The sequence below is a fragment of the Nerophis ophidion genome, linkage group LG21 (assembly GCF_033978795.1).
Source record: "Nerophis ophidion isolate RoL-2023_Sa linkage group LG21, RoL_Noph_v1.0, whole genome shotgun sequence".
NCBI lineage: Eukaryota > Metazoa > Chordata > Actinopteri > Syngnathiformes > Syngnathidae > Nerophis > Nerophis ophidion.
The window spans coordinates 40,458,936-40,481,799 of record NC_084631.1 but is presented as its reverse complement, the minus strand read 5'-3'; the positions used below and the strand labels follow the sequence as shown (position 1 = coordinate 40,481,799).

The window sequence follows — 22,864 nt, the reverse complement described above, 5'->3', positions numbered from 1 at the left end:
GGACCAATCAGGACGTCTTATACGTCTGAGTGGACCAATCAGGACGTCTTATACGTCTGAGTGGACCAATCAGGACGTCTTATACGTCTGAGTGGACCAATCAGGACGTCTTATACGTCCGGGTGGACCAATCAGGACGTCTTACACGTCTGGGTGGACCAATCAGGACGTCTTATACGTCTGGGTGGACCAATCAGGACATGTTATACGTCTGGGTGGACCAATCAGGACGTCTTACACGTCTGGGTGGGCCAATCAGGACGTCTTATATGTCTGGGTGGACCAATCAGGACGTCTTGTACGTCTGGGTGGACCAACCAGGAAATCTTAAACGTCTGGGTGGACCAATCAGGACGTCTTATACGTCTGGGTGGACCAATCAGGACGTCTTATACGTCTGACTGACCAATCAGGACATATACGTCTGAGTGGACCAATCAGGACGTCTTACACGTCTGGGTGGACCAATCAGGACGTCTTATACGTCTGGGTGGACCAATCAGGACATGTTATACGTCTGGGTGGACCAATCAGGACGTCTTACACATCTGGGTGGGCCAATCAGGACGTCTTATATGTCTGAGTGGACCAATCAGGAGGTCTTATACGTCTGGGTGGACCAATCAGGACGTCTTGTACGTCTGGGTGGACCAACCAGGAAATCTTAAACGTCTGGGTGGACCAATCAGGACGTCTTATACGTCTGGGTGGACCAATCAGGACGTCTTATACGTCTGACTGACCAATCAGGACATATACGTCTGAGTGGACCAATCAGGATGTCTTATACGCCTGAGTGGACCAATCAGGATGTCTTATACGCCCGAGTGGGCCAATCAGGACATCTTATACGTCTGAATGGACTAATCAGGACGTCTTACACGTCTGGGTGGACCAATCAGGACGTCTTACACATCTGGGTGGGCCAATCAGGACGTCTTATATGTCTGAGTGGACCAATCAGGAGGTCTTATACGTCTGGGTGGACCAATCAGGACGTCTTGTACGTCTGGGTGGACCAACCAGGAAATCTTAAACGTCTGGGTGGACCAATCAGGACGTCTTATACGTCTGAGTGGACCAATCAGGACGTCTTATACGTCTGAGTGGACCAATCAGGACGTCTTATACGTCTGAGTGGACCAATCAGGACGTCTTACACGTCTGGGTGGGCTAATCAGGACATGTTATACGTCTGGGTGGACCAATCAGGAGGTCTTATACGTCTGGGTGGACCAATCAGGACGTCTTGTACGTCTGGGTGGACCAACCAGGAAATCTTAAACGTCTGGGTGGACCAATCAGGACGTCTTGTACGTCTGGGTGGACCAATCAGGACGTCTTATACGTCTGACTGACCAATCAGGACATATACGTCTGAGTGGACCAATCAGGATGTCTTATACGCCTGAGTGGACCAATCAGGATGTCTTATACGTCTGAGTGGACCAATCAGGACGTCTTATACGTCTGAGTGGACCAATCAGGACGTCTTACACGTCTGAGTGGACCAATCAGGACGTCTTATACGTCTGAGTGGACCAATCAGGACGTCTTATACGTCTGAGTGGACCAATCAGGACGTCTTATACGTCTGAGTGGACCAATCAAGACGTCTTATACGTCTGAGTGGACCAATCAGGACGTCTTACACGTCTGAGTGGACCAATCAGGACGTCTTACACATCCGGGTGGACCAATCAGGACATCTTAAACGTCCGAGTGGAGCAATCAGGACGTCTTACACGTCCGGGTGGACCAATCAGGACATCTTACACGTCCGGGTGGACCAATCAGGACGTCTTACACGTCCGGGTGGACCAATCAGGACGTCTTACACGTCCGGGTGGACCAATCAGGACGTCTTACACGTCCGGGTGGACCAATCAGGACGTCTTACACGTCTGGGTGGACCAATCAGGACGTCTTATACGTCTGGGTGGACTAATCAGGACATGTTATACGTCTGGGTGGACCAATCAGGACGTCTTACACGTCTCGGTGGGCCAATCAGGACGTCTTATATGTCTGAGTGGACCAATCAGGAGGTCTTATACGTCTGGGTGGACCAATCAGGACGTCTTGTACGTCTGGGTGGACCAACCAGGAAATCTTAAACGTCTGGGTGGACCAATCAGGACGTCTTATACGTCTGGGTGGACCAATCAGGACGTCTTATACGTCTGACTGACCAATCAGGACATATACGTCTGAGTGGACCAATCAGGATGTCTTATACGCCTGAGTGGACCAATCAGGATGTCTTATACGTCTGAGTGGACCAATCAGGACGTCTTATACGTCTGAGTGGACCAATCAGGACGTCTTACACGTCTGAGTGGACCAATCAGGACGTCTTATACGTCTGAGTGGACCAATCAGGACGTCTTATACGTCTGAGTGGACCAATCAGGACGTCTTATACGTCTGAGTGGACCAATCAAGACGTCTTATACGTCTGAGTGGACCAATCAGGACGTCTTACACGTCTGGGTGGACCAATCAGGACGTCTTACACGTCCGGGTGGACCAATCAGGACATCTTAAACGTCCGGGTGGACCAATCAGGACGTCTTACACGTCCGGGTGGACCAATCAGGACATCTTACACGTCCGGGTGGACCAATCAGGACGTCTTACACGTCCGGGTGGACCAATCAGGACGTCTTACACGTCCGGGTGGACCAATCAGGACGTCTTACACGTCTGGGTGGACCAATCAGGACGTCTTACACGTCTGGGTGGACCAATCAGGACGTCTTATACGTCTGGGTGGACTAATCAGGACATGTTAGACGTCTGGGTGGACCAATCAGGACGTCTTACACGTCTGGGTGGGCCAATCAGGACGTCTTATATGTCTGAGTGGACCAATCAGGAGGTCTTATACGTCTGGGTGGACCAATCAGGACGTCTTGTACGTCTGGGTGGACCAACCAGGAAATCTTAAACGTCTGGGTGGACCAATCAGGACGTCTTATACGTCTGAGTGGACCAATCAGGACGTCTTTGTTCAAAACTCAGACTAGCAGCTCTTGTAATGACAGCAGACGATGAGCTGGTTCTTCCACAGGCTACGTCCAGTAATTGACAAGACAGAAAAACACTTTTGTAGATGATTTTTATTTAATTTATTTTGACCAAGAATCAAATAAGAGCCACCGAGATGGTGGAGGTTCACATGATGAGATGATTGTGTGATATTGAAAACAGATTCTGGAATATAGCAGGAATCACATAGTATTGTGGGAGAGGTTTACGTTCTTCGCGGTCGTGTTAGTCATTACGAAAGCCACAATGAAGTTTTGATTGAAAGTATCAAAGTATAATCAAGAACCATCCATCCATTTTCTTCCGCTTATCCGAGGTGGGGTCGCGGGGGCAGCAGCTTAAGCAGAGAAGCCCAGACTTCCCTTTGTCCAGCTCCTCCCGGGGAATCCCGATGCGTTTCCAGGTCTTCCCAACGTGTCCTGGGTCTTCCCCGTGGCCTCCTACCGGTCGAATGTGCCCTAAACACCTCCCTATGGAGGCGTTCGAGTAGCATCCTGACCAGATGCCCGAACCACCTCATCTGGCTCCTCTCCATGTGGAGGAGTAGCGGCTTTACTCTGAGTTCCTCCCGGATGACAGAGCTTCTCACCCTATCTCTAAGGAAGAAAGGAAACTCCTTTGGGCCGCTTGTACCCGAGATCTTGTCCTTTCAGTCATAACCCAAAGCTCATGACCGAAGGTGAATACGGGAACGTAGATCGACCGGTAAATTGAGAGTTTTGCCTTCCGGCTCAGCTCCTCCTTCACCACTATGGATTGGTAATAACAATCAAGAACATTTGAGTATAATTAAGTACAACCAAATATGACAAAACAGAGAACAAAATACAAGTTCTTCCACTACTCAAGTTGTTGCTTTTGACAGCTGATTGAAAAGTCCTGGATCGTTAGTAGCATTTTGTAGTATTGCACCTGTATCTATAACCGTATGGCCTCAGCTGGTACGCCAGGTACTCCAAAGTGTACATTTGGACGTCATAAATGTAGTGAAAGGACACAGGGAAGTCTGAGCAACACCCAGGACCCTGCGGAAAGACATGTTTTTTTTTTTTTTTAATGGAATGACTCGAACGCCAGGAAAGATCTTTTAGTTGCTGCTCCTAGTCAGTACTCGAGCAGCAGCATTTTGGGAGTACTGCAGCTGTTTTACAGAGCCCAGTGAGAAGGCCGTGACAGTAGTCTAATGTGGAGACAAAGTACTACTACATGTGTACTTACTTGAACAGGAGGGTGTATAGTGTATACTACATGTGTACTTACTTGAACAGGAGGGTATGTAGTGTATACTACAGTATGTGTACTTACTTGAACAGGAGGGTGTATTCTACAGTATGTGTACTTACTTGAACAGGAGGGTGTATAGTGTATACTACATGTGTACTTACTTGAACAGGAGGGTGTGTAGTGTATACTACAGTATCTGTACTTACTTGAACAGGAGGGTGTCTACTACATGTGTACTTACTTGAACAGGAGGGTATGTAGTGTATACTACAGTATGTGTACTTACTTCAAAAGGAGGGTGTGTAGTGTATACTACAGTATGTGTACTTACTTCAACAGGAGGGTGTCTACTACATGAGTACTGACTTGAACAGGATGGTGTATACTACAGTGTGTGTACTGACATGAACAGGAGGGTGTATAGTGTATACTGCAGTGTGTGTACTTACTTGAACAGGAGGGTGTATAGTGTATACTGCAGTGTGTGCTTACTTGAAAAGGAGGATGTTTACTACAGTGTGTGTACTTTCTTAAAACAGGAGGGTGTATAGTGTATACTACAGTGTGTGTACTTGAACAGGAGGGTGTATAGTGTATACTACAGTGTGTGTACTTTCTTGAAACAGGAGGGTGTATAGTGTATACTACAGTGTGTGTACTTACTTGAACAGGAGGGTGTACAGTGTATACTACAGTGTGAGTACCTACTTGAACATGAGGGCGTTTACTACAGTGTGTGTGTGTACTTACTTGAACAGGAGGGTGTATAGTGTATACTACAGTGTGTGTACTTGAACAGGAGGGTGTATAGTGTATACTACAGTGTGTGTACTTTCTTGAAACAGGAGGGTGTATAGTGTATACTACAGTGTGTGTACTTACTTGAACAGGAGGGTGTACAGTGTATACTACAGTGTGAGTACCTACTTGAACATGAGGGTGTTTACTACAGTGTGTGTGTGTACTTACTTGAACAGGAGGGTGTATAGTGTGTACTACAGTGTGTGTATTTACTTGAACAGGAGGGTGTTTACTACAGTGTGTGTACTTACTTGAACAGAAGGGTGTATAGTGTGTACTACAGTGTGTGTATTTACTTGAACGGGACGGTGTATACTTCAAGTGTATTTTCTTGAACAGGAGGGTGTATAGTGTATACTACATGTGTACCTACTTGAACGGGAGGGTGTACAGTGTATACTACATGTGTAACTACTTGAACGGGAGGGTGTTTACTACAGTGTGTGTGTGTACTTACTTGAACAGGAGGGTGTTTACTACAGTGTGTGTACTTACTTGAACAGGAGGGTGTATAGTGTGTACTACGGTGTGTGTACTTACTTGAACAGGAGGGTGTATAGTGTGTACTACGGTGTGTGTACTTACTTGAACAGGAGGGTGTATAGTGTGTACTACGGTGTGTGTACTTACTTGAACAGGAGGGTGTTTACTACAGTGTGTGTACTTACTTGAACAGAAGGGTGTATAGTGTGTACTACAGTGTGTGTATTTACTTGAACGAGACGGTGTATACTTCAAGTGTACTTTCTTGAACAGGAGGGTGTACAGTGTATACTACATGTGTACATACTTGAACGGGAGGGTGTACAGTGTATACTACATGTGTACTATTGTGTGTACTATGTGTACTTATTTAAAAGGGGGATGTACAGATACAGTATTGTGTGTTTACTATGTATACTTACTTGAACAGGGGGGTGTGGAGTACAGTATTGTGTGTTTACTTACTTGAACAGGGGGGTCTACAGTACAGTATTGTGTCGGTACTATGTGTACTTATTTAAAAGGGGGATGTACGGATACAGTATTGTATGTGTACTTACTTGAACAGGGGGGTGTACAATACAGTATTGTGTGTGTACTATGTGTACTTACTTGAACAGGGGGGTGTAGAGTACAGCATTGTGTGTGTACTTACTTGAACAGGGGGGTCTAAAGTACAGTATTGTGTCGGTACTATGTGTACTTATTTAAAAGGGGGATGTACAGATACAGTATTGTGTGTTTACTATGTGTACTTACTTGAACAGGGGGGTGTACAGTACGGTATTGTGTGTGTACTTACTTGAACAGGAGGGTGTGCAGTACAGTATTGTGTGTGTACTATGTGTACTTACTTGAACAGGGGGGTGTACAGTACGGTATTGTGTGTCTACTAGGTGTATTGACTTGAACTGGGGGGTGTACAGTACAGTATTGTGTGTGTACTTACTTGAACAGGGGGGTGTACAGTACAGTATTGTGTGTGTTCTATGTGTACTTACTTGAACAGGGGGTGTACAGTACAGTATTGTGTGTGTACTATGTGTACTTACTTGAACGGGGGTGTACAGTACGGTATTGTGTTTGTACTATGTGTACTTACTTGAACAGGGGGTTGTACAGTACATTATTGTGTGTGTACTATGTGTACTTACTTGAACAGGGGGTTGTACAGTACAGTATTGTGTGTGTACTATGTGTACTTGAACAGGGGGGTGTACAGTACGGTATTGTGTGTCTAGTAGGTGTACTGACTTGAACAGGGGGTGTACAGTACAGTGGTGTGTACTCACTTGAACAGGGGGTGTACAGTACAGTGGTGTGTGTGTACTCACTTGAAGGGTGGGGTAGTACTCATAGAGCAGATGGCCAGGCGGGTGTCGTTGGAAGTGTGGGATGAGGTATTTCTCCGGAGGGAAGGCATGGAAGGTTTGTCTCCCGAGCGCATCCCTGGTGTCCAGGGCTCGCACCTCCAGGGTCTGCATGCATTGTCCCAGGGCCAGGTCCTCGATGGCGGACGAGTGCGTGCACGTCCCCGTGCTCAGGCCTCGGATGAACCTCCGCAGGGCCTCCTTGCTGAGGACGTACGCCGCCCCGCCGCTCATGTAGCCTTGCCTGACGAAGGGGCGGAACCTCCTTCCCAGGTAGAGCGGCTCCCGGCTGGGGAGGCGGGACAACATGTGGCGAAGGTTGTCCACCAGCACGAAGGTGTCGTCGTCGGCCTTGAGGAACCAGTCGGCCTGGTCCAGGTGGTGCAGGTGGATGTACTGAAAGGCTCGGATGGTCTTCCAGTACAAGTTCTCCCTGCCCTCGCTCACGTTCAGCTTGACGGTGGGGAAGTCCGAGTCCTGGGAACTCATGTACAGGACGGCGTCGCAGCGGCCCGCCCACGTGGCCTTCACGTGCTTGGTCCTGGACTCCATGTATTTGGGCCCCGTCATGATCCAGCACAGGATCCGGGCTGGAGGGGAAGAACTGGAAGTCAGGTTGGCGCCTGCATGAAACACAAAGAAGAATATGATTCAGCCATCTTCAAATATTATATTAACAGCTAATAACCAATAATGATAGATAGATAGTACTTTATTGATTCCTTCAGGAGAGTTCCTTTAGGAAAATTAAAATTCCAGCAGCAGTGTACGGAGTTGAGATCAATTTAAATAAAAGTAAAAAGTAAATAATGGGGGTTTAAATGGAAACAAAATAGAGATAACACCCAATAGAAAACATTTTTACACTTCTTTATTTATGCCAAACAAATATCATCAAACTTAATATAATGCTTAAGTACTAAAAAAAATGAAATAAATGGTTCAATAATTAATGTTTTTAGTGCAAAATAATGACTTTTTCCTTATATTATATTAACATATTTCCTTATATATATACATATATATTTCCTTATATGAATATAATTTGTTTCCTTATCTATACATATATATATATATATATATATGGAAAAATTCATTATTTTGCACTAAAACATGAATAATTGAACAATGTATTTAATTTTTTTTAGAACTAAACAAGGGGGCAGCGGCGATGACCAAGAAGAACGCGGAGTAGGAACATAATTACAACACTTTATGTACATATTTATATAATATTTACATATTTATATAATATCTAACTACAAGCTCCATTCACAGACAGAGTCCCATTGTTTTTATGGGCGGTCGAGCGAGTCAAGAGCCGAAAAAAAAACTTTTTTAAAATTTTATTTTATTTATTTTTTATTTTATTTTATTTTTTCAATTTGTGGCCGGCCGTAATTCTTTCGTGGCGGGCCGTCACAAATAAATGAATGTGTGGGAAACCATGTATATATATATATATGTATATATATATATATATATATACACACACACACATTTATACTTTTTCATAAGGTCCAATTAGTTATTTTGCACTATAACATGAATCACTTAAAAAATATTTTGATTCATTTTAGAACCATCCATCCATCCATCCATTTTCTACCGCTTATTCCCTTTCGGGGGGCGCTGGCGCCTATCAGCTACAATCGGGCGGAAGGCGGGGTACACCCTGGACAAGTCGCCACCTCATCGCAGGGCCAACACAAATAGACAGACAACATTCACACACTAGGGACCATTTAGTGTTGCCAATCAACCTATCCCCAGGTGCATGTCTTTGGAAGTGGGAGGAAGCCGGAGTACCCGGAGGGAACCCACGCATTCACGGGGAGAACATGCAAACTCCACACAGAAAGATCCCGAGCCTGGATTTGAACCCAGGACTGCAGGACCTTCGTATTGTGAGGCAGACGCACTAACCCCTCTGCCACCGTGAAGCCATTTAGAACTAAACAAGCATTAATCCAAGATAGATATACATGATGAAATATAAAATATATATATATATGTATGTATGTATATATATACATATATATATACATATATATACATAGATACATATATATATACATATAAATATATATACTTTATATATATATACATATCTGTACATACATACATACATATATATACATTTATATATACATATATATATGTTTGTATGTACTGTATATATTTGAATAGGCTAGGTTTTTGTGTACCTTTGTTGTTTCCAGGATGGTGTCTTTGCCAGGCGGGAATGTCTTCAGTGTGGGTCATGTGGAGAAAGTATCGTAGGGACAAAAAGCCCAGCAACAGTCCAGCCATGAAGGAGACAGGTGACATCTCACCTGTAGAACATCAGCATGCAGGAGCTGACACAAGACAAGCGGTCTCTCACCTGCTGTGTCACACACCTGTGTCCACTCTGGCAGGTGGCAGGGCTTCAAGCAGGATATCTTCCTGAGGGACACACCTCCCCGAGCACCTGTGTCCACATTTCAGTGTCAATAGTAGATCTTACAGGTGAGGCGCCACAACATTTTGCAACATACACTATATTGCCAAAAGTATTTGGCCACCTGCCTTGACTCACATATGAACCTGAAGTGCCATCCCATTCCTAACCCACAGGGTTGAACATAATGTGGGTCCACCTTTTGCAGCTATTACTGCTTCAACTCTTCTGGGAAGGCTGTCCACAAGGTTGCGGATGGTTTTAATTCGTGCTAATTCACCCCAAAGGTGTTCTTTTGAATTCAGGTCAGGACTCTGTGCAGGCCAGTCAAGTTCATCCACACCAGACTCTGTCATATAAGTCTTTATGGACCTTGCTTTGTGCAGTGGTGCACAGTCATGTTGGAAGAGGAAGGGACCCGCTCCAAACTGTTCCCACAAAGTTGGGAGCATGGAAATGTCCAAAATGTTTTGGTACCCAGGAGCATTCAATGTTCCTTTCACCAAGCCCAACTCCTGAAAAACAACTCCACACCATAATTCCTCCTCCACCAAATTTCACACTCGGCACAATGCAGTCCGAAATGTGGCCTCCTCCTGGCAACTTCCAAACCCAGACTGGTCCATGAGATTGCCAGATGGAAAAGCGTGATTCATCAGTCCAGAGAAGGCGTCTCCACTGCTCTAGAGTCCAGTGGCGACGTAGTTTACGCCAGTGGTCCCCAACCACCGGGCCGCAGAATAATTTTTTATTAATTTTTATTATTTTTTGATGTATTTATTTTTTTATTAAAACAACATAAAAAACACAAGGTACGCTTACAATTAGTGCACCAACCCCCCAAAAAACTCCCTTTTTCATGACAAAGGGAAGAAAAAAAAAAAAATCCCCCCCCCCCCTCCTCCACCTTGCCACGGGACAAATTATCAAGCGTTGGGGACCACTGCTTTACACCACTGCATCCCACACTTTGCATTGGACTTAGTGATGTATGGCTTAGATGCAGCTGCCCGGCCATGGAAACCCATTCCACGAAGCTCTCTGCGTACTGAACGTGGGCTAATTGGAAGGTCACATGAAGTTTGGAGCTCTGTAGCAACCGACCGTGCAGAAAGACTTTGCACTATGCCCTGCCCCCTCTTTGTCAGTTTTACGTTGCCTACCACTTGGTGACTGAGTTGCTGTTGTTCCCAAACTCTTCACTTTTCTTATAATAAAGCCGACAGTTGAATATTTAGGGGCGGGGAAATTTCACGTCTGGATTTGTCGCACAGGTGGTACCCTATGACAGTTCCATGCTGGAAATCACTGAAAGGGGCCCGTTCTTTCACACGTTTGTAAAAACAGTCTTCATGCCTAAGTGCTTGATTTGATACACCGGGCCAAGTGATAAGGACACCTCACTCTCATCATTTTTATGGGTTGCCAAATAATATTGGCAATATATAGTGTATGTTACACCACTATTCCACCCATTTTCTACTGCTTGTCCCTATCTTTATTGTTACATATACATTTATGATGATACAATATATGTAAAATGTGTGTAATATTATGAATTTATATATATATAACATACATATACAACAAATATGTTCATAATTTAAATACAATAATAGTTTTTATAAGTCACTGTGTCAAATAATCACTTTGAATATTGATTTATATTCGGGTTGTCCCGATACCAATTTGTTTCTAAATAAAGGGGACCACAAAAAATGTCATTTAATGACGTAATCCAGGGGTGTCCAAAGTGCGGCCCGCAGCTAATCGTTTAGCGGCCCGCCACACATTCTGCAAAATTTTCTAAATGGATATTATTGCAAAAATTTAAAAAAACATTTTAAAAAAAAAGTGGAATGAGGTGAAATGTAATGAGAAAAAGTGGCAATGTTGACACAAAGCTGCCATGCAGGCAGTTTTTTTCTTCCTTTTGTCTTTTTTTTCTTCTTTTTTTTCCAGTGCTCAAAAAAAAAAAAGGACAAAAGAATTTGTGTTATAATGAATTATTACTTAAAACATTTTAAAGTGATAATTTTATGTGGAAAAAATATTGCATATGTTGTGTGGTTGCCATATAAAAACATCAAAGTTTTGACAAAAGAGCATAAAACAAACAAAATAATAGTTCTAACTTAAAATCAACAAATATATCGGAAGTTGATCTTGAAATTTAAGTGTTAAAAGTAAAAAAAATAAAAATAAAAATGTATCACTTTATGAGTGGGGAACCTTTCGGATCTCAAATATATTTAGTAGGATTTTATTTAACTTTTCACTGTGATTACTCAAAAATATTAAATAATTAAAATGAACGTGTAGAGCAAGGGTGCCCACACTTTTTCTGCAGGCGAGCTACTTTTCAATTGACCAACTCAAGGGGATCTACCTCATTTATATATATCATTTATATTTATTTATTTATAAAAGAGACATTTTTGTAAACAAGTTAAATGTGTTTAATGATAATACAAGCATGTGTAACACATATAGATGTCTTTCTTTCACAAAGACAAGAATATAAGTTGGTGTATTACCTGATTCTGATGACTTGCATTGATTGGAATCAGACAGTAATGATGATAACGCCCACATTTTCAAATGGAGGAGAAAAAAAGTGGTCCTTTCTGTACAATACCACATGAATGTGGTTGGTTTTTGGCATCTAATTCATCCAGCTTCCATACACTTTACAAGAAAAACATTGGCGGCAAATTCCGTAGCTTGCTTGATTGACATTCACGGCACCCGAGGGTCTTGTGAGATGACGTTGGCTGCTGCCAGTTCATTATTATGAAAAATGACAGAGAGGAAGGCGAGAAACACTTTATTTCAACAGACTCTCGCGCCGTACCTTCCGTCAAAACTCTAAAGGCCGACTGCACATTTCCTATCTTCACAATAAAAGCCCTGCTTCATGCTGCCTGCGCTAACAAAATAAGAGTCTCGGAAAGCTGGCGTGCACAAGTGATGTGCACGCCAGCTGTCTGAGGGATGGCTTGTGCACGCCAGTTTTCCGAGACTCTGTATTTAGTTAGCGCAGGCAGCATGAAGCAGGGCTTTTATTGTGAAGATAGGAAATGTGCAGTCGGCCTTTAGAGTTTTGACGGAAGGTACGGCGCGAGAGTCTGTTGAAATAAAAAGTGTTTCTCGCCTTCCTCTCGGTCATATTTTCATAATAATGATCTTGCAGCAGCCAGCGTCATCTCACAAGACCCTCCGGTACCGTGAATGTCATTTAAGTGACGTCTTGGTGAAGATTGATGATCACTCATTTTTAGGTCTATTTTTTTTAAAAGCCTGGCTCGAGATCGACTGACACACCCCCCGCGGTCGACTGGTAGCTCGCGATCGACGTAATGGGCACCCCTGACCTAAAAATTATCACTTTAAAATGTTTTATGTGGAAAAAATATTGCATATGTGTGGTTGCCATATAAAAACATCAAAGTTTTGACAAAAGAGCATAAAACAAACAAAATAATAGTTCTAACTTAAAATCAACAAATATATCGGAAGTTGATCTTGAAATGTAAGTGTTAAAAGTAAAAAAAAAACTAATAAAAATGTATCACTTTATGAGTGGGGAACCTTTCGGATCGCAAATATATTTAGTAGGATTTTATTGAACTTTTCACTGTGATTACTCAAAAATATTAAATAATTAAAATCAACGTGTGGAGAGACGGAGCCGACAGCAGGCTAGGACAAACAGCGGTCCTGCCCAAGATGGCGGCCAGGAGGCGGAGCATGGAGCGGAGCGGAGAGGTGGGGCACGCCTGGAGCGACTATGCAGCCATCAGAGTCAGGTGTGTAAACGACACACCTGCTCTCAATCCCTGCATCTTCTGTTGCAGCATAAAAGGGGAGAAGGAGGAGCAATTGTGGCAGAAGTAGGAGAGGAAGCGACGGACGACAAAGACGAGGAGAACGACCCAGAGGAAGATGAGCCCCCGCGGAAGACGCAGCCACCGAAAGGCGCGCCGAGACGAGCAGGAAAGGAGGTCGGGCCAGAAATTGGCGCGACCGACTGGAACCAAAACATGTTTATTGAAACATTAAACAATAGTCAAACCTGCTACTATAGTACAATAAACAATAGTCAAACCTGTCACATAACCATGTCCTGCATTATTGATCTTTGAGGGCTTTAATTGTTAAATAACGGAACTCTCCTGAAGGAATCAATAAAGTACTATCTATCTATCTAAATACTGAATATTTCAGTTTTACTATTAAAAAAACTAAGTTGTCTTTGACAGAAAAGGCATAAAACCTTTGTTTTACTTTATATCAACCTCAGGTTGATATAGAGATTTACTGTAAGCATTCAATAAAAAATAATAATTTGACTTATTTTTAACATTTTAGTGACAGAGACCCTCTATGCTCCCCAGGACACCTAAGGATTAAAAAAATATGTATATATATTTGGTTATGGTTTGAAAATGAAAAATATCAAAATGGCCCCCGCATGCTTACATTTTTCCGTGTGCAGCCCTCTGTGGAAAAAGTTTGGACACCCCTGACGTAATCCCATGTAAAATTTGATTTCAACATCTGAGGATTGGCATATTATATATATTAGGGGTCACCAACATAAGGACTAGATGACTCGCCTGCTGGACTGTTCTAAAAATAGCTCAAATAGCAGCACTTACCAGTGAGCTGCCTCCATTTTTTAAATTGTATTTATTTACTAGCAAGCTGGTCTCGCTTTGCTCGACATTTTTAATTCTAAGAGAGACAAAACTCAAAAAGAATTTGAAAATCCAAGAAAATGTTTTAAAGACTTTGTCTTCACTTGTTTAAATAAATTCATTTATTTTTTTACTTTGCTTCTTATAACTTTCAGAAAGATAATTTTAGAGAAAAAATAAAACCTTAAAAATGATTTTAGGAAATTTATATACCTTTTTATCTTTTAAATTGTTTCCTCTTCTTTCCTGACAATTTAAATCAATGTTCAAGTATTTTTTTTTTTATTGTAAAAAATAAATACATTTTAATTTAATTCTTCATTTTAGCTTCTGTTTTTTCGACGAAGAATATTTGTGAAATATTTCTTCAAACTGATTATGATTAAAATTCCCAAAAAATATTCAGGCAAATCTAGAAAATCTGTAGAATAAAATTTAAATCTTATTTCAAAGTCTTTTGTATTTCTTTTAAAATGTTTGCTCTGGAAAATCTAGAAGAAATAATGATTTATCTTTGTTAGAAATATAGCTTGGTCCAATTTGTTATATATTCTAACAAAGTGCAGATTGGATTTTAACTTGTTTAAAATTAATCTTAATCAGGAAAAATCACTAATGATATTCCGTAAATTCCTTTTTAAATTTTTTTCAAAAAGAGTCGAATTAGCCAGTTTTTCTCTTCTTTTTTGGTTGAATTTTGAATTTTAAAGAGTCGAAATTGAAGCTAGACTATGTTTCAAAATGGAATTTTCTTTTTTTGTTGTTTTTTCTCCTCTTTTAAACCGTTCAATTAAGTGTTTTTTTCATCATTTATTCCCTACAAAAAAATCTTCCATAAAAGGAAAAAAATGTACGACGGAATGACAAATACCCATTTTTTTAAATACAGTATATAGATTTATTTATTAAAGGTAATTTGAGCAAATTGGCTATTTCTGGCAATGTATTTAAGTGTGTATCAAACTGGTAGCCCTTCGCATTAATCAGTACCCAAGAAGTAGCTCTTGCTTTCAAAAAGGTATATATGGTATATATTTCAAGAACGTGATACCTTGCGCCGACCAGCGGTGACGTGGAGGCGTCAGGCCGTCAAACCGCACACTTTATTCGGATGAATATTTCCCTCAACTCCGGTAGCTCCACTTCCGTATAGCTTGGGGTTGCTAGGCAACCACCAGCTAAAAGAGGCGCTCCCAGTTGTCTTTTTTTTTTTTTTTTTTTTTTTTTTTATCAGCGTACCAAGATCGCAGTTCCGTGGTTAGGAAAACTTTTTAAGATTTTTTAAAAAACGAGAGTTTTTTATCTTTGGGCCCCCCCTCCCTCCCGTTGACCGGAAGTGACAGAGGAACAAGCTCTTTCATTTCCGGTTCAAACAGCAAGGACGTTAGCTTGTTAGCTTGTTAGCTTGTTAGCTTGTTAGCTTGTTAGCTCCTGCATTATTTGTGTGTCCGCCCAGAATGAGCAGCTCTAGTCATGTATCTAAAGTGCGCACTTTGTACAAAAGGATCCTGGTGCTGCATCGTTTCATGCCGATACATTTAAGAGCACTCGGAGACCAGTATGTCAAAGAAGAGTTTCGAAGACACAAGAGTGCTTCTCCTCAACAAACCAGCAACTTCATGACAGAATGGCAGGTGAAGTATTCTTTTCCTCGTCAAACTCTGTTATTAATATTATTATTACTATTGTACAAACCCCGTTTCCATATGAGTTGGGAAATTGTGTTAGATGTAAATATAAACGGAATACAATGATTTGCAAATCCTTTTCAACCCATACTTAGTTGAATATGCTACAAAGACAACATATTTCATGTTCAAACTCATAAACTTGATTTTTTTTGCAAATAATTTGAATTTCATGGCTGCAACACGTGCCAAAGTAGTTGGGAAAGGGCATGTTCACCACTGTGTTACATCACCTTTTCTATTCACAACACTCAATAAACGTTTGGGAACTGAGGAAACTAATTGTTGAAGCTTTGAAAGAGGAATTCTTTCCCATTCTTGTGTTATGTAGAGCTTCAGTCCTTCAACAGTCCGGGGTCTCCGCTGTCGTATTTTACGCTTCGTAATGCGCCACACATTTTAGATGGGAGACATGTCTGGACTGCAGGCGGGCCAGAAAAGTACCCGCACTCTTTTTTTTACGAAGCCACGCTGTTGTAACACGTGGCTTGGCATTTTCTTGCTGAAATAAGCAGGGGCGTCCATGAAAAAGACAGCGCTTGGATGGCAGCATGCAGTGGGGCAAAAAAGTATTTAGTCAGCCACCGATTGTGCAAGTTCTCCCACTTAAAATGATGACAGAGGTCTGTAAATTTCATCATAGGTACACTTGGCAGCATATGTTGTTCCAAAAGCTGTATGTGTACCTTTCAGCATTATTGGTGCCTTCACAGATGTGTAAGTTACCCATGCCTTGGGCACTAATGCACCCCCATACCATCACACATGCTGGCTTTTCAACTTTGCGTCGATAACAGTCTGGATGGTTCGCTTCCCCTTTGGTCCCAAAAACAATTTGAAATGTGAACTCGTCAGACCACAGAACACTTTTCCACTTTGCATCAGTCCATCTTAGATGATCTTGGGCCCAGAGAAGACGGCGGCGCTTCTGGATGTTGTTGATAAATGGCTTTCGCTCTGCATATTCGAGCTTTAACTTGCACTTACAGATGTAGCGACCAACTGTATTTAGTGACAGTGGTTTTCTGAAATGTTCCTAAGCCCATGTGGTGATATCCTTTTAGAGATTGATGTAGGTTTTTGATACAGTGCTGTCTGAGGGATGGAAGGTCACGGTCGTTCAATGTTGGTTTCCGGCCATGCCGCTTACTTGGAGTGATTTCTCCAGATTCTCTGAACCTTTTGATGATATTATGGAGCGTAGATGTTGAAATCCCTAAATTTCTTGCAATTGTACTTTGAGAAACGTTGTTCTTAAACTGTTTGACTATTTGCTCACGCAGTTGTGGACACCTGTGGGATGTTCCAAATAAGTGTTTGATGATTCGTCAACTTTATCAGTATTTATTGCCACCTTTCCCAACTTTTTTGTCACGTGTTGCTGGCATCAAATTCTAAAATTAATGATTATTTGCAAAAAAAAATGTTTATGAATTTGAACATCAAATATGTTGTCTTTGTAGCATATTCAACTGAATATGGGTTGAAAAGGATTTGCAAATCATTGTATTCCGTTTATATTTACATCTAACACAATTTACCAACTCGTATGGGAACGGGGTTTGTATATATAAATAAAATTCGAGTCCTGTGAACATATCAGCAACATTAGCAGCACAAAAGTACATTATAACCTCATTTCACAGTTTACACTTGTTATATTCTCTTAAAACACAAGAGCAGAGAAAAGCACTCACCTCCTCACAGCATGTCTTAACAGCAAGTGAGGATGGCAAAGTCACTACCGGAAGAAGATAGGACATCAAGATAAAATGAGAAATGCTCCCAAAACGAACTATTTGCTGAAAAAATTACATATAAAGGTGACAATAATCACAGTAGGGCGATTAAATAAAACGTGAGGGAATTTTGTTGGGATGCATACAATACGTTATATACCTGCTACATTCAAATCCTGAGCAGCTGACTGGACATGGCCCTGTCAGGACAAGTAACACCGGGCCACCCGCACGGCTGTACATTACGATATGATCTGCACATTCAGCTTGAGAGCTACCTGACAAACAGGTTCAGAGAAATCAAAGGGTTGGGCAAGCCCGAGTCCTTCCCAGAATCACCAAACTACCCGCCACTTTACTCTTAAGCCACTTTACTCATAAGGATACACACCAAGTACCATCTTACAGCGCAGACCACGCCCCCCTCCACAATGCCTTTTTAACTTTCCATTTTAATTAAAAGAAGTAAAGAAAAAAATCCCCCTATTTGCTGGGACAAAGTCACTTCAACGTCACCCTCTTAAAGAAACCTTCATTTGTTGTTGTTCTGACGTTCAACAACCTCCGGTGACCAAACTGGTGTTGATCCACGATGTTACCATGAATTGATTAACGTGGACCCCGACTTAAACAAGTTGAAAAACTTATTCGGGTGTTACCATTTAGTAGTCAATTGTACGGAATATGTACTGAAATGTGCAATCTACTAATAAAAGTATCAATCAATCCGGGTCACGGCACCAATGTAGCCGGATCAAGTCTGCGTTGTGTATTGCGGGTGTTGCTTGGAAGACCAGGGGACTCAGTGGTTGTCTTTAGCTGAAATTGGTTGCGTATTTATTTCTGTATGGAGTAAAGAGGAAGTAATGCGTATACGGCACAGGCCAAAAGTTTGGACACACCTCCTCCTTCACAACACAACTGACGGTCCCAACCCCATTGATAAAGCAAAAAAATCCACTAATCAACCCTGATAAGGCACACCTGTGAAGTGGAAACCATTTCAGGTGACTCCCTCTTGAATCTCATGGAGAGAATGCTGAGAGTGTGCAAAACAGTAATCGGAGCAAAGGGTGGCTATTTTGAAGAAACTAGAACATAAAACATGTTTTTAGTTATTTCACCTTTTTTGTTAAGTACATACCTCCGCATGTGTTCATTCATAGTTTTAATGTGACTATCTATGTCAGGTTCAAACTAGGGATGCACCGAAATGAAAATTTGTGGCCGAAGCCGAAGCCGAATAAAATGTAAACGCTTGGCCGAAGGCCGAATACCGAATACCGAATAATGAATGCAGTTTTTCACAATTTTTTAAATATTGCATGAATAGCCTAGAATAAATATTTACAAGTTTTTCAAATAAAGTAATTTTTTATTGAATATTGACATTTTTGAAATATTCCAGTAGCCTTTGCTTTTCAAAAAAAGCACAAAGTTTTTCATTTATATTAGGCCTTCAAACAAAACATGCGTTCCAAAAAAAAATAAAGTGCATTAAAGTGGATAAACCCACAACAAATGAATTCTTGTCTTTTTGGCAAAAGTCTGCTTAGCCACAGTAGATATGCTAATAATGGAAACAGAAGGCTCAAGTAAATCACAATTAAGTGTGTGCTTGTAACCTCATACACTTATACAGGTACACAACATATCCCAACGTCACAGCGTCACTGCACGTTGGTTGATTGCGTCACCGCGTCAAAAAATTGCGCCACATGCCACTATTCGGCCTTGTTGTTAACTCATTCCACCGAAGGTCGAATGTGGCTTTTTTGCCACATTTGGCCGAATATATTCGGTTACCGATTAATCGGTGCATCCCTAGTTCAAACACTGATGACATCTATTAAACAAGACAAGAGGCAAAGAATCAAACAGAGACAGAATTAAATTTAGACTCAGATCTGAGGAGAGACATGGCCGCTGTACTCTCTGTACAGTCCTGCACCACGCTCTGCCCAAAGATTGTACTCCTCCTTCTTTATTTGACTTACTCCCACCAACTTCCCACAGCTGCTTCTCGAAGGAAGTGGGTCGAAAACAGCGTTGCCTTCGGTTAACGAACAGTTCGAGGAGAGTTCGTCAATTAGTTCAAAAAGAGTTGTATAAAATAGTTCAAAGAGATTCATATGAAATAGTTCAAAGACAGTCATATGAAATAGTTCAAAGAGAGTTCCATAAAATAGTTAAAAAAGAGTTTGTAAAATACTTTAAAAAACAGTTCCTCTGGAAGTTTGGGGAGTTCCATAAAATAGTTAAAAAAGAGTTCGTAAAACACTTAAAGAGTTCCTCTGGAAGTTGGGCAGATCCTGCCATCTGTCCGCTTTGAAGTCCCAGTGGAGTTTTACGAGCCTTCTTCTTGGTTGGTTTCAAAGACAGCCTTTTTGTCTTCTTGTCAGGAACACAATTTAATACAAAGGTTTTTTTGATAATTTAAAAATAATTATTCTAACAATCTAAAATGTAAATAGTCATGAAATTAAAGAAAAGGCATGGAATAAGGATAAGGTGTGTCCAAACTTTTGGCCTGTACTGTACATCATTTTGTGGTAGATCTACATTGAAATATGTCAAGTGGAATAAGTTGATCCCCTTTCAAGCAGCACAGAGCGGTGATGAAACACACAAATGAGTAGTGTGTTTTTAAGAAAGTACTACGCCCGCATGAATGTGAATATTTTCAAAACTATGTGCAATACGTAAGAAAGTATTGTGTCCAATCAGAAGCGAGCTGTCATCATAATACATGTGTTCATCTACAAACCCCGTTTCCATATGAGTTGGGAAATTGTGTTAGATGTAAATATAAATAGAATACAATGATTTGCAAATCATTTTCAACCCATATTCAGTTGAATATGCTACAAAGACAACATATTTGATGTTCAAACTGATAAACCTGTTTTTTTTTTTGCAAATAATCCTTAACTTTAGAATTTGATGCCAGCAACACGTGACAAAGAAATTGAGAAAGGTGGCAATAAATACAGATAAAGTTTAGGAATGCTCATCAAACACTTATTTGGAACATCTCATAGGTGTGCAGGCTAATTGGGAGCAGGTGGGTGCCATGGTTGGGTATAAAAGCAGCTTCCATGAAATGCTAAGTAATTCCCAAACAAGGATGGGGTGAGGGTCACCACTTTGTAAGCAAATTGTCGGACAGTTTTAGAACAACATTTCTCAACGAGCTATTTCAAGGAATTTAGGGATTTTACCATCTACGGTCCGTAAAATCATCAAAAGGTTCAGAGAATCTGGAGAAATCACTGCATGTAAGCGATGATATTACAGACCTTTGATCCCTCAGGCGGTACTGCATCAAAAAGCGACATCAGTGTGTAAAGGATATCACCACATGGGCTCAGGAACACTTCATAAAACCACTGTCAGTAACTACAGTTGGTCGCTACATCTGTAAGAGCAAGTTAAAACTCTACTCTGCAAAGCAAAGCCCATTTATCAACAACACCCAGAAACGCCGCTGGCTTGGCTGGGCCAGAGCTCATCTAAGATGGACTGATGCAAAGTGGAAAAGTGTCTGTGGTCTGACAAGTCCACATTTCAAATTATATTTGGAAACTGTGGACGTGGTGTCCGCCGGAACAAAGAGGAAAATAACCATCCGGATTGTTTTGGGAGCAAAGTTGAAAAGCCAGCATGTGTGATGGTATGGGGGTGTATTAGTGCCCAAGGCATGGGTAACTTACACATCTGTGAAGGCACCATTAATGCTGAATGGTCCATACAGGTTTTGGAGCAACATATGTTGTCATCCAAGCAGCGTTATCATAGACGCCCCTGCTTATTTCAGCAAGACAATGCCAAGCCACGTGTCACAACAGCGTGGCTTCGTAAAAAAAGAGTGCGGGTACTTTCCCGGCCCGCCTGCAGTCCAGACCTGTATCCCACTGAAATGTATGGCGCATTATGAAGCGTAAAGTACGACAGTGGAGACCCCGGACTGTTGAAGGACTGAAGCTCTAAATAAAACAAGAATGGGATAGAATTCCACTTTCAAAGCTTCAACAATTAGTTTCCTCACTTCCCAAACATTTATTGAGTGTTGTTAAAAGAAAAGGTGATGTAACATAGTGGTGAACATGCCCTTTCCCAACTACTTTGGCACGTGTTGCAGCCATGAAATTCTAAGTTAATTCTCATTTGCAAAAAAAAAAATAATGAGTTTGCGCATCAAATATGTTGTCTTTGTAGTGCATTGAATATGGGTTGAAAAGGATTTGCAAATCATTGTATTCTGTTTATATTTACATCTAACACAATTTCCCAACTCATATGGAAACGGGGTTTGTATTTTTAATAATTTAACTATTTACAGACATATTTTATATTACATTATTGTTTCTTTTGTTGATATTCGGTTCTGTTCTGCTAAATCCTTAGTAGTGTAGAGCGCCTGGATAGGAACCCACAGTTGAAATACACATCCATCTATCTCAGCTACAATCGGGCGGAAGGCGGAGTACACCCTGGACAAGTCGCCACCTCATCGCAGGACCAACACAGATAGACGGACAACATTCACACTCACATTCACACACTAGGGACCATTTATTGTTGCCAATCAACCTATCCCCAGGTGCATGTCTTTGGAAGTGGGAGGAAGCCAGAGTACCCACGCAGTCACGGGGAGAACATGCAAACTCCACACAGAAAGATCCCGAGCCTGGGATTGAACCCAGGACTGCAGGACCTTCGTATTGTGAGGCAGACGCACTAACCCCTCTTCCACCGTGATGCCGAAATACACATCATTATATAATATACAGTACAATACAATTAATTTCCAAATCTACCCACCCAATACCCGTTTACAATTTTCGTACCAACAGGTTTACATTTACAGAGAAGGAAGCTTTTAATCCATCAAAATGAGATATCCAATTACTCAAGTCTGATTAAAAAGTTGCATCTCAAAGATTTGTGATAATCACACCAAGACCAAACATATGCGGCGTGTGCTAAAAATCCTAAGCATTTAAAACGCTTTTTAAATATATTTAAAGAATGTGACTCAGTATCATGTGACCTGTGTGCATTGTCACTACATTGCCACAAGATGGCAGTACAGCTCCATCAAACTGGGATAGGCTCATGAAAGTGTAATGTTGTGTTATAGGGGCCCTATTATGAAAATGCAACTTTTGTTACATATTGGTATTTTTTTTGTGTATTTTAGATCTGCATTAGTCCCCAAAATGTGAAAAAAACATAAAAAGTAACAAATGTGTATAACTGGCTCGAGAAATCCCAACCATACCTGAACATATCCAAGACTGTGTGTATTGACGGAGATAGTTATCTACACATATCCATATTTAAGAGTTATTTCTTTCTATAG

At 41.3% G+C, this 22,864-nt stretch overlaps 2 protein-coding genes across 3 annotated transcripts in view; one reads left to right on the top strand and one right to left on the bottom strand.

Annotated features, from left to right (window-relative positions):
• Positions 1-3,104: 3,104 nt before the first annotated feature.
• On the bottom strand, positions 3,105-17,712 carry c1galt1a (core 1 synthase, glycoprotein-N-acetylgalactosamine 3-beta-galactosyltransferase 1a). Of its 2 annotated transcripts, none has more exons than XM_061882619.1 (5): positions 17,458-17,712; positions 9,332-9,402; positions 9,137-9,265; positions 6,894-7,552; positions 3,105-4,076 (listed from the first exon to the last, which is right to left on the bottom strand). In XM_061882619.1, exons 3-5 carry the CDS (start codon positions 9,258-9,260, stop codon positions 3,939-3,941), a joined length of 921 nt encoding a protein of 306 aa, XP_061738603.1. In that variant the 5' UTR covers positions 9,261-9,265; positions 9,332-9,402; positions 17,458-17,712; the 3' UTR covers positions 3,105-3,938. The 2 variants fall into 2 exon arrangements, with proteins under 2 accessions (XP_061738603.1, XP_061738601.1); XM_061882617.1 differs by having other exon boundaries at positions 9,137-9,402; positions 17,458-17,562; positions 17,660-17,675.
• Positions 15,469-22,864, top strand: part of sdhaf3 (succinate dehydrogenase complex assembly factor 3) — a 12,520-nt gene continuing 5,124 nt past the window's right edge. Inside the window, exon 1 of the mRNA XM_061882620.1 lies at positions 15,469-15,706. Within this exon, the coding sequence (XP_061738604.1) occupies positions 15,530-15,706 (177 nt within the window). The 5' untranslated portion in view covers positions 15,469-15,529. The remainder of the gene's footprint in view (positions 15,707-22,864) is intronic.

Coding starts and splice junctions, on each gene's coding strand:
- c1galt1a (XM_061882619.1), bottom strand. CDS start 9,260: ATGTCACCTGTCTCCTTCATGGCTGGACTGTTGCTGGGCTTTTTGTCC. Junction 7,553..9,136: donor CCATCCTGGAAACAACAAAG/GTACACAAAAAC, acceptor TGTTTCATGCAG/GCGCCAACCTGACTTCCAGT. Junction 4,077..6,893: donor AGTACTACCCCACCCTTCAA/GTGAGTACACAC, acceptor GTCTTTCCGCAG/GGTCCTGGGTGTTGCTCAGA.